Consider the following 13,496-nt stretch of genomic DNA (forward strand, 5'->3'; position numbering starts at 1 on the left):
AGACTCATCGAATGCTCTCAAATACTTATGGTGAGGCCGCTATTAGTGAAAGAACGTGTCGTGAGTGGTTTCAACGCTTCAAGAACGGTGATTTTGACGTCCAAGGTCATGCTCTGTATTTGGTGGGATCAGCTCGGCGTAATGTATTATGAACTGTTAAAACCGACTGAAACAATCACAGGCGATCGGTATCGAACGCAATTGATGCGTTTGAGCCAAGCATTGAAAGACAAACGGCCGCAATACAACAAGAGACACGATAAAGTGATTTTGCAGCATGACAATGCTCGACCCCATGTTGCGAAAGTGATCAAGACACTTGAAAACGTTGAAATGGGAAGTCCTACCGCACCCGCCGTATTCTTCAGACGTTGCTTCCTCTGACTATTACTTGTTTCAATGGCACACGGTCTGGCTAACCAGCACTTCCGGTCTTATGAAGAAGTAAAAAATTGGATCGATTCGTGGATAGCCTCAAAAGATGACCAGTTTTTTCGACGCGGGATTCGTACGCTACCCGAAAGATGGGAGGAAGTAGTGACCAGCGATGGACAATACTTTGAATCATAAATGTATAACATTTTTTATAATAAAGCCTCGAATTTCGGAAAAAAAACGGCGGAAGCAAAGTTGTACACCTAATAATTAAAAATTATAATAAAAAATTGAACGACACATACTTTATTTCGTCTTCATTAACATTAATCGCAAGCCGGTCCGCTTTAAATGGATCAAGAATCGGAATTCCAAGTTTCTCGTTTCCTGTTTTCAAAGTATTTTTTAACTTCTCGAGAGCATCTTGTATCATCGGATTTCCAAACGGCTCTGCTAAGGAAAAATAAAATTTATATAAATTTTGCAGATAACAATTATTTTATTATTAGCTTACGCAAAGGTTTATATTTTCGATGAAATATTATTAAAGAGAGAAATATCTGGTATTTTTGAAAAAATGAGTAAAAAAATAGTCTTAAAAGTTAATAATATTAATTATATTCTTAATAACGTATTAATAATAAAAGCGTAAAATTGTGAAAATTATAATAATATAAAAGAATAATTAATTCGTTATAATAATCTGATAATACGATAAATAGATTATTAAATATATGCAATTATTAAATATATGCAATTTTTTAAGATTTTTTTTAAGATTAATTAAAAATATATAATATTTCAAGAGAAGTATTAAAAAAAAACAATTGAATATTTAAAAACAAATAATTTAACTGCAGATTGAAGAATAGACAATATAAAAATAGGCATGAAATAAATAATATGAACAATTTACTCTTTTAGAAAAATATCGTTTGGTAGCGTTGCATAACTTGCGGTTTGTTTGGGTCGCATGTGATTTATCTGTGAATTTTTGGCTCATAGCCGAAATATAAAATCATATTTTCTATTTTATACAAATGAAATAAACAGCAAATAAATTATACAGCCCGAAAGATTTTAAATGTCCTTATTTTAAAGATTCTAAAAATATCTTTTTGAAAATAATTCTTAAAAAAATTGCGCATCACTAGCTTGGAGAAATGTATCTCTAGAGAAATATAGGAGAAATAAAGGGAATTATAGAAGAAAAAATATAGATATCTGTTTACCGTTTATTCTCATTGCCCTTGCATTGCAACAGATTAGGATGAGCCCGAACATTACCTGCAGCTTCATTTTTCTGCGTGAAGTAGAAAATATGGTCTATTTATTATTAGTTATGCTGTCACAGTATTTATCCAGCCTTAAAGCTAACAAATTCTCGTTATTATTATTAGCCAATATTATTATCGTAAAAAAACATCGAATATATTTTCGCAATCAAATATATTTTCGCATCTTTCTGCGACGCGGATATTTAAGAGACACAGAAGCCGAAAAAAATTTAATTTCATTTAAATTTAGTTAAATAAATTTAATTGATTCATCACTTTTTTTGTGTTTAGTATCTTTTGTGCTTGAAATTGTATATTTTTTATTATCTATGAAAACTTTGTGGCCCTCAAAGCCTAGAACAATCATGTATTGTTTACATACGGTTCGTCGTAAGTTGATTTACACCAGTATTTTGACAACCGTCCAACTTTGCGTTTGTTTAGACAGCACAAACAAAACTGCGAGCTGAAGAAAATGTGGACGTATTTATAGGCACAATTCGCTGATATCGAATCAAGGTTTCTTATTGATTACGCATATCATATAATGATTCGATCTTTGTCCAGTTAAGAAATTTGATTTCTTACGAAAACATGCAAAGTTTTATGTTATAGTATTTTTCGTTATTCTTTTATTGAAAAATTCCATTGAGTTTTCTTGAAAACCTCGAAGTAGTTGTTGTTAATGGCATGATTTTTCACGTCGCGTGTATATGTATAGGAAGCGCAATTAACTGCAATTATGTTATTATGATTAATTTTATTTTGGCGTAATGGATTTGTTTTCTTATAATGAGTCCTGCGTCTCTTATCAAAACCAGAGATTAGACTGAAGATTAGATTATAAATCAGCTTGTTATGCTGCAACTTGTGTAACAATCAAGTGATGTATATAAAGATAATGCACAGTCTTGGCAGGAATTAAAATACTGTACAAATTTTTTTTAATCGATATGTGATTTTCTGCACATTTAATACATTAAAAAAAAATTTTTGTATATAATAATATCTATATAAATGCAGATAACGTTAATAAGCTATAACTTAATAAACATTTAAGAAAGTAAAAAATTATTCAGTTATACATATTAATCATTCAAACATTTAATTAACATTATTTCATTAAATATTTGGTAACTATTACTAAACCTTTTTTTATGGAAAAAAATATTTTGTGTCTTTCTAATATTTTTTATTTCACAATTAAAATTTTTTTATGAGCAATGACAATTTATTTGATTCAATAGTGTTATTTAATTTAATAGTGAATATTTGACACATTTGTATAAAAATATAAAAGTTAAAATTACATTTCTATTAAATGAATAGAGTTTGAGTATTCGCTAAACTCTCTAAAAAAAAAAAAGGTCTAATCTATGTCGGTAAAAATTAATATCGTACATAAATGATATTATAGATAACATTATGAATTCGTAATATTATTTAACTGAAAAAATATATACTTATAACAAAAATATAGATTTTTGTAATATGATAAATATTATTTTATGCAATAGAACAGATATAAATTTATGTATTATACAATTGAAATAAGTAAATAATTCAATTTTAATTGTATTGTAGCGACATTTTAATATAAGATAGCACGATAAAATGAAGAATTGTGACAATACGCACATATTAAAAAAGATTAGATTAATTGAATCTTAAATTCTCGTTTTCCCTCAATTGTATTGTAGATTTATCGAATCTTTTTTTTCTGATAAATGCGATATCATGCGAACGTATAGCATTTTCAAAGTCTGTTCATTACCTGTGCAAGACAAAAAATATATTTACACATTTATTTTTTAGAAATAATTTTTTATGAAATTTTATATGACATAATATAAGGCATATTTTTTTTTCTTTCGTATTTTATCACACACACAATAGAAAACATTTTATGTTTATGTTGATCTATTTAAGTCCTTGTTAAAAATTTTTTTGACATATTAAAGTATTAATTTTTAACATATTCAAGTATTAATTTAACATAATATAATTACAATATGTTTAATTTAAATATTTTGTGCTAAAATGATATTTGACATTAGTATCAAAGTAATGTAATTTATGTGTTACTTAAATGAGCAAATAACATAAAAATAACATAAAAATAATATTTAAAAGATAAATTCTAAGATAAATGAATAAAATACGTGTTATTTAATATATCATAAATGTTAATTTTATTTTAAAAAATGTTCTTACAGTTTGTTTACAAATTATGTTATTTTATTACCTTATTTTTAATTTAATGTTATATTACTTTTAATTGGTATCGATTTTCTATTTTTAATATTAGTATGAAAATAACATAAAGAATAAAATTTATAAAGAAAGCGAAAATCTTATTATAAAGGAAAGAAATATTTTCACGCTTGCGATTTTTATTAGTATTGCAGAAATAAATTTAATACAAAATAAGTTTCGTTAAAAATTTTCTGTCTTTGACGATATTATCAACAAATACTCTTTAAGTGCATTATCATGTATTTGTATCATTTAATTGGGATCGATCGTTGTAGAAATGATTGATTGAACGATAGCGTGGCGCCAACATGATAGAAAAGTATTACAAACCTATTATTTTCAATAGATCTAGAAATGTCATAGTTAATAGAAATTTGTTGAGAATCCATATGACAATGTTATTAATAATATACGCAATCGTCTTTTGGATCTTTTGGGCGGTGAACTTAGACATAACATCGGAGATCGTCTTGCTGAATATCTCGGATATGTCCTTATCGTTGCAAAAGGCCGTTGTGTTAAACTGCGGACGATAGGAAAGAAAATTTTATTAGAAATAAAAAAAATGAAAATAATTAGTAATAGAAAATTAATTGTTTTTATTCCATACAATCGAATTCATTGAGAAATGTTTGAGAGATTTAAATAAACTTCTCTACGGAGCCGTTGCATGTAAAATGTCAAACTCCTATAATTGCATATTTATAATTTTTTCAAGTAAAATAAATTTATTAAAATCGATTAGAGAAAATTAAATCAGTGTTTTATGGAGCCTTCATGATTAGACCAATCGACTTTTCATAGTCAACTTATTTCTTTTTTTCTATCTGCTTAATCCTTTTATAATTTACGTTATTTTATATATATTTTCATATATATATTTTCATATTATTTATAAATATATGCTTATTAGTCAAAAAGTTTCAGTAATAATTTTTTTCAGCAAAATGAGATGTAGATTTTTCAAATCTTTTTTATAATAGTAGTTTGTAGAAGATCGATATCTCTGCTAGCAGCAGTGTGACTGGGTCGCCTTTTTATATATGCAAATTGAAAGGCAAGAAATGTGGCAGTGTTAATTTGATATATCATCGTACAAGTAACAATTTTCTCGCATAATAACTGATGTAATCAAGAAATTAACATATATTATTTAACGTATTGAAAAAATTAATAAATTATTCGTCAAAATTTTTAAATATTAAATGTGCAATGACATTATAGAGAAAACTTGTAATATAAGCTTACATTTACATGAGAAAACTGATTAAGAAAATCCATTATCTGAAATATAAAATGGTAAAGCGATTTATTTGATTTTCTTCATCATTTTTCTTTTAACTTCTAACATTTAATTTGAATTATTCTTTATTTTGAGAACAATATGAAAATCGTTAATAGAATTTTAAAAATTATGTATGTATTTTGTTTTTCAAAAAGTTATCTAATGTTAATGTAAATGTTTATTTATTTTATATTCGATATTATTTTTGTATTAATCTGATCGCTTATAGATGCGAATCCTGAGAATAACAATCGCAAAATCCAGAAAAGAATTGACAAAACTACAACTTAATTACTTACATCTAATGCTTCCAAGAAAGTCTTTGTTTCTATATTTTGAACTTGCATATGCTTGTTCTTCAAGTTGAAATCAACATTCATAATAATTCTGAAGTTATACAGGGTTCCACTAAAAATTAAATATACCTATGTAGCTTTAAAGATTTTGGGATCTCAAGTTTTTACTTTAAAAAATTATCGAGATGCACAGAAATAAAATATATAGATATAGAAATAGATAAAATATAGAAATAAATAAAATAGAAAGAAAAATATTATAAAATGTGTCTTGCACTAAAAAAAGTACCAATTATATAGCCAAATATCGAATGAAATAATTTTAAATAAATATCGAGATAATAACTAAACATAATTTTACCTTTATAAATTATTATTTCACTCAATATTTGATAATTATAACTAAACTTCTTTTTACAGTACATAATTTTGGAAAGGAACTTAATTATAAAGGAATAGTATTTATTAACAAAAAATAGTTAATTATTATATATTTTAAATAAACGCCATCAAAAAAATCTTTCTTCCTGATTTTGTGCATGTTAAAAAGATTCATTTAAATATAAATTTATCATTCAATTTAATAATGGAACGATAAATTATCTTAAATCTAAAAAAAGTCCCGTTCCATCAAAGCAATCTCAATTGAGTTTCGCATTTGCTAAAGGTGAGCTTGACCACCGACCGTAAGAAAGCTGAACGCGAGATCGCGGATCGGCGCGATCGCGTGTTTCGCACGAAACATATAAATTCACGATTTAATAACGCACTTTGTCGCAGTTGGCGTCGCCTGATAAAGCGCTGAATGAAAAACAGCTAACTCATTGTCAGTCATTCTAGCTCCCGTTTTTTTTCACGTACATATTTTAAGCATTGTAGTTAAATATAGATGAAGCAGAATGAAAAACGAGTGTTTTTTACGAGGAAAGTCAGCGATCTTTCTCACTGCAATAATGATGATAATAATGATCAATTATAATTATGCTAATGATAATAAACAATTATTTATTTTAATTACGATAAAGGTAATCACAATATATTATTATGATAATACTAATTGAAATTAATATACATTCGTTAAAGATTAAAATTTTTCTATCTCTTTTACTGATAAATAATAAAATGCAAAAATTGGCAGCAAGATTCTTTTTCGTGTGCCATAGATATTAGAAAATCGCGATCGAAATATGATAATTAAATTCTCTCAAAAGGAACAAATACTTACTTTATATCTCCACCTCCATAAACATCGTAGTTAAGGATGTTGCCTTTGAAGGAGTAATTAGTATTCGCGATTATCAACGGCCAGCTTATATCTATGTAGGCATTCAAATCAATTGGTTTGAATTTAGCACTATTGACAATATACGAGGCCAAACTACTCACGTTAAAATGTTCAAGAAATCCCTTGAAGCTGAAGACACGAAGAAAAAATAAAAAATTTACCAATCGTCATTAATAAATTTCGTTCTTTACTTCGTCTAATAATGTATCGTTTATGATACTAAAACTGTCATATCATATATAATACATGATTAAACTAAGACATGTTAAATTAAGAATAAGGAGAGATCCCAAACAGAACAACAAATCATGGTAACGTCAAAATGACATTAAAATGAATAAAAAATGATAAAAAATGACTTTTAATGATTATTTTGGAATCATTTTGACATCATTTTGATATCATAATGACTTGTTTCCGCTTGGAATCTCTCCTCACTAAATTATATTTTTTAAATGCAAAAAGTATTCGTATAAAAAAAATATTTTTTTAAGGATCTTTGTTTTTAAAAAGTAAACATTAATTAGCAAAAAATAAAATAAGTTACATATTTTTTAAATTATTTTACTTAAAAAGTTGTGTAATAATGAAAATATATTAATCACAAAAATAAAAAAGTATATTCTTTTGATCGTAGAAGAAATACAATCGAGAAATTTAGCTTTTAAACAGTTATTTTTGCGAAGAACTTTTATTTATATTAAGAAAGAAGAATGTATTTATTGTTAATAAATTAATTATTGTTAATTAATTAAAGTTCATTTTTTATTAATAAGGTTTTTTTTATAAAAAAATCTTCCCTGTATAAATACTTTTCACATTCATTGTATCTTTTTATTAAGTGTATAAATTCTACTGCATAATCTATGGCGACAATTTAAAAAATACAAAATCAAGTAAAAGATATTGATTATAATCGTGATAACATTCTCTGTCGACCTATTAAGGATAAGTATATTGATTTTAATGCTTTAGCGATCAACGTGTTACTTCAAACTGATACGCACTCTATGTTATCCACAAAAGTAGATAAATTATATTTGATGGGCAGTTTGTTCACAATGAACGGATCACAAATCGGAATTCCATATATTTTGAGGCCATTGGTTCCATTTTTCAATAAAGACTTAAACTTTTCGAAGAAATTTTCTAAATTTATTTTTGGTCCGGCAAACTGTATAGCTGCAACTAAACATATGCATCAATCAGCGCTAAATACAATAAGTAAGGATGTCGATATTGCATAATGATGATGTCAATTCCTCTCTCTGATGAAGTGTTAAAAAAAAAACTAGAACAAAAAGTACACGAAGCACAGAAAGATCTGTAGGAAATTGATATCGATCTATATGAAGAAGACCGACAAAAATAAAACATTCATAAATAGACTTATTCAAATATACAATGTCTAAAATCTCTGTATTAAAAATCGAAATACCATTCAAAACAGACAAATGAGAAATAGAATCTTCCAAAATAAGCGGCTTAAAAGTAGATCGTTCAAAAATAGACAAACATAGTGTGATATAATTGTAAGAACAATATATTTCCGGAGAAATACTATTCGATATACGTCTAGAGAAATATTAGAGGAGAAGAAAATACTATAGGTATCTACTTACAATTATCGTCTATCTCAATTGCCCCAGCATGGCAACATATCAGGATAAGCCCGAACACTACGAAGTTCATTTTTCTGTACAAAGTAGAAAACACGGTCGATTTAACCGCTTCTGAAGACGAAGAGGATCAGGATACATCCTTAGGTCGTAATCACACTACAGGTTGCCAGTTACAGTTGCTTATCGGTTCTATTTTTACCAATTATGTTGCAGTTAACCTGCACTCGCTGCATCATGCGAGCGAAATTTATTCGATTAGCTAAAATAAAACTGACAACCTGCAACCGTAATCGACCAGTGTGATTACGGCCTTAGACTGCCTTAGAGGACGTTGTCACATCTCAAAACATTACCAGAAATATAAACATTTCAGAAATTGTTTTAATATTATGTTACAGTATCTGTATAAAAGTTAAACATAATTCTCTTATTGGTGCAAAAATTATTTAATTTTTTGTTAGGCTTGTGTAAAATTGCGTTTGTAGTAGTTATTTGCAAATTTGATAAGATCGTAGCATTACGAATTAAATCAAACTCTAATAAACTGCAGCAAAATGTGGTCATTTCGCATAAAATAAATAATAAATCAAATTTTGTTGTTTTATTTTTTTGCAATTCAGAACAAATTTATGACAAAAATTTGTTGCTAATATTAGCAGATATTGACTTTTTGAACTGATTTTTTGGTTGATACTTCTCGTCGATATTGTAGAGCCAAAATATCCTTAAAAGCAATCGAATTCGCTAATTCCGAACAATCAGCATTCTTGCGAATTAATGACGTAAAAACGCACCTGAATATTCTCGGTGGAGAGATTCTGGTAGATTCAGAATGAGAATCGGCAAAACACTGATTATTAGGTATATTTTTGGCTCTATATTTATAGATACTTATGTTCGGTAGGGAATACACGTGATAATTATGCATGAATCGTTTGTAACTTAAGTCGTTAGCAAATGTCACGCAATTATGTTTACACTTTTTTTATAACGTAAGATAAAGAACGATGTTGTAATTGAGAAAAGTATGCCATATATTACAACCTTGGCCAAAAATATTAGGCACCTTATTAATCATTATTTAAAGTTTTAGCTTAGAAATTGATTTATGATATTTCTTATAAATTATCCTTTATTTCAAGAATCCTTTAAACTTATGTATAATACCGATAACCAACATTAAGAGAAAAATGTATGAATTTTAATAATATTAATAAATATTTTTTTTTATAAAAATGCTTTATTAAATGTAAACATATATTTATTTGCTACAAAATCAATAAATTTGATTTAACTATTATTTTTTATTTAGCAAATATGTATTTTCTGTAAATAAATGTTACGTTAGTATTATTCAAACATTATTCATTAAAATTAATTATTCATTAAAATTTAGTATATTGTTCTCTCAGTAAATATTATAAATAACAATGCAAATAAAAGAATTATAGATAAATAAAAAATATAAATGCCTAATATTTTTGGCCAAGACTATAGGTCATTATCCGATCTCTTATCAAGTATACAATATCACGTATTTGATTACGCCAATCGATATGAAAAACTTAAAATACGGAACTGAATGTAGAGAAGACTGGAGATGGATTATCAAAATATTTATAACTCAAACAGAAGAAAGAAAATCTAATTAAAATAAGGGCAAAAAAATCTCTTTTTTTTACTGTAGATTGCTGATATATTAATTTATATAAAATGATTTGCACAAGCATTGTATATTATATATAACGATTTTTAAGAAAATGAAGTAGTATAAGTAAATTTTTCTTATCATCTATTTTGTTGTCTGACAAGTCTTTGGCATTATTATAGCGATATCCCTATATTCATAGAAAGTGACATGTTTTTTAGAAAATCTGTGCTACAATTAATTAATCATTAACCTGACAAAGTTTGTGAATACAATCTCTTTTATTAAAAATGGCAATGTGAGATAGATTGATCAAAAAATAAAATGAGATTAGATAACAATTAATTTTAATAGAGAATACATTTTTAGAGAATATACTTTAGAGAATATATTTTTAGAAAATATACTTACAATACACTTACAAATATATTATATTTCATGTAGATATATATGTTTTTCATTTTCCATATAGAAATTACGTAAAAAAATAAATTACGTATTTTATGATTAAAATAACTTTTTTATTTGAATTAATACCATAATTATTATTATTTTTCAAAATATAGAACTGATATTAAAATATAAATTGTATTTTTTATATGTGTTGTCCATAATACACGTAAATATACTACTACCAATCTTAGAGCGCGTGACGGTCAAACCAAACACGGAGTTAATTATCACATTTTTGCAGTTTCATTTAAAATTAAATAACTTATTTTTATGATGTGATGAATTTATGAGTAATATTTTTTTAATACCTAAAGCATGTAAGTATATTATAACGTACATAATATTTCAAAATTAGGCATCCACTTTTTTCTAAAAATCACTAATCAAAAGCCCTGGTCTCTTTTATGCTGCATGTCGTTTCATTTTGATTTTCTTCCTTTTTTCTTGTTTTTCCGTTATCTTACATTTAATTCAAGAATAATTGATAATGACATTGCTTTCCTTCCTGACTCTCGATAATTTCATTTCTCATATGCTCGAAATATGCTCGAGCACGATTTATATTGCTGTTAATTTCTGTTTATTGTATATTCACAATAAATCTCGCGTGTTTTTTCTTCATTGAATCCCAATGAAAATGAAGATTAGATTGTAAAGCATCTTGCAACATTGCAGACTGTTTAATCTTTTAAAAACAGTTTTTTGGTTTACCGAGATTAAACATCTGTTTATACACGTATATCGATTCGTAGATTATTGAATTGATTTTCAACGTTTTTATTAAATAGATTGACGATGCGCTTTCCCTTTGTACTGAAAAACGTCGGAGTAATTAAATTATCAGGGAGGGTGTCAAAGGGATGCGCCACGAGCGGAAATTTCGCTTACGGCTAGCGTCCATTTAAGAGACATCCTATCGAGAGTCACTCTGGAGTCATCTCTAAATGAATGTAAAGATTAATAAAGAGAATTATTCCTTTGCTTTATTTATATGTTCGCATTCTTTTGTGTATTGTATTTTTATATTAGTTTTTATATTATAAATCATATAACAAAGTATATTTTTTTCTATATTTTATTTTACATTGTACAATAGTATTAATTATTATTATTAAGGATCGTAAAATTACCGGATACTGGATACCGGATATTGACTATTCGGACAGAATGTAAAATCGAATATCCGAGAAGGCAATTTCTTCGAATTGGATATTCAACATTTTCCGGATGTCCGACCGGATTCCGAGAAAGTATCTTCTGAAAAAAAGGCCTATAGAGAAAAAGATTGTAATTTTGCAATAATGAATAAGATATTATAGCATCATGAATATGCATATTTATTTCTAAAACATTTATATAAGAAAAAATCAATTTATCAAATTTCAACCAGATATATTCCCGGATATTAATGATATCCAGCTATCTGGTTGGATAATAAAAAATGCCGGATAATACCGAATACCGGATTCTTTCCGGATATCCGGTGCATTCCTAATTATTATGTTATTATAATTTATTATACTATTATAGTTAATATAGTTAATAATAAAATAGTATTCTTTGTCGTAGTTTTATTTTTATTATAATGTTTTTTCTGATACTATTTTACATGTCGCATTCTCTTTCCCTCTCTTGTGTGTATTATTTTTATATTAACCTTTATATTATTAATCATCTATTTAATAACAAAGTATATTTTAATCTATTTTTTATTTATATATTGTACAATAGTATTATTGCATTATTATAGTCTATCATAATTTTATTTTTATTACAACGTTTCTTGATATTATTTCATATCCTTGTGTATATCATTTTTACATTAACATCTATAAATCATTTATATCTAATAATCAAGTATATTTTACTCTATTTTATTAATACATTATACAATAGTATTATCATATTATTATAGTTTATCACAATTTTATATTCTTACTACAATATTTCTCGATACTATTTTTTTTTTACACACACTACTATATTATTACTCACTATTATTATCCTATTACAAAAACTGTCCTTTTAAATCCGTCGTGCCGACGGGTTGGAGTAGAGCGATGTAACGAAGAGCGAGCGAGATAGCGGCGAGGGTGAGATCGGGTAGCTGACGGCGGGATGGCGACGGGCTGTGGGGTGGGTTGAGAGTGCTCGGCCGGTGGCGTAGCGCGGGGTGCGAGAGAGAGTCGGAGGGATGTGAGAGAGGAAGGGATGCCAGGCCGCCCGCCGGTTCACCCTCACTAACCCGCGGCTCGCTCGACTCTTCAGTGCGGCCTGAACGGTTAACCGGCCTACTTCTCTCTCTCCTTCTGCGCTTCGTCGCTTTGGTCCCGCCGCTGCCAACCCTCGTCATCGTCGTAGTCGTCGTCGTCGTCGCGACGTCGTTGCACCACCGTCGTCATACCGCTGTGGGACCTGCTCGATTGGTGTAACCCATCGATGTAACGTCGCGAGAGGAACGCGAGATAAGAAACTGCTAGAGAGAGAGAGACTCTCTCGCTCTTCCTTTCTATCTTTTCTCTCTCTCTCTCTTTCTTTCTCTCTTTCATTCTTTCTTTATTTCTCTTTATTCTCTCTTATTATCCGCGAGCGGCTCGCAGCCTCCGCAGCAGTTCGCCGTTGTGGACAGCCGGCCTAAAAGAAGAAGAAGAGGATAGTTCGCGATCTCGGGGGTGGTTTTTCCTCGGTAGTGGTATTCGGGACTGTGACTCGATCTCGCTCGTGAGTAAACGGGAGAGTTACATCGAAGAGTTACGACACTCGGAGGAGATCGCTCTCGCTCTCGTTTTCCTTTTCTTCACTCTTTCTTTCTTTTTCTTCTCTCTCTCTCTCTCTCTCTCTCTCTCGTCGACGCTGACGACGACGTTTCGCCAACGGACGACGACGAACGGACGCTACCCCGCTCCACCGCGGGAAGCCGTAAGTCTATCTCTCTCTCTTTCTCTTTCGTCTCTCTTCTCCTGTGCTGTGTGCCGAAGATCGATTCCTCTCTCTCTTTC

At 28.5% G+C, this 13,496-nt stretch overlaps 1 protein-coding gene across 1 annotated transcript in view; it reads right to left on the minus strand.

Annotated features, from left to right (window-relative positions):
• LOC105623634 overlaps positions 1-8,466 on the minus strand; it is an 11,408-nt gene extending 2,942 nt beyond the window's left edge. Inside the window, exons 1-5 of the mRNA XM_012205019.1 lie at positions 8,397-8,466; positions 7,782-7,962; positions 6,715-6,903; positions 1,608-1,678; positions 681-828 (exon numbers count right to left, since the gene is read on the minus strand). Of these exons, the coding sequence (XP_012060409.1) occupies positions 681-828; positions 1,608-1,678; positions 6,715-6,903; positions 7,782-7,962; positions 8,397-8,466 (659 nt within the window). The remainder of the gene's footprint in view (positions 1-680; positions 829-1,607; positions 1,679-6,714; positions 6,904-7,781; positions 7,963-8,396) is intronic.
• Between the last annotated feature and the right edge of the window lie 5,030 nt (positions 8,467-13,496).

This window comes from Atta cephalotes (genome assembly GCF_000143395.1).
Source record: "Atta cephalotes unplaced genomic scaffold scaffold00061, whole genome shotgun sequence".
Taxonomy (NCBI): Eukaryota; Metazoa; Arthropoda; class Insecta; order Hymenoptera; family Formicidae; genus Atta; species Atta cephalotes.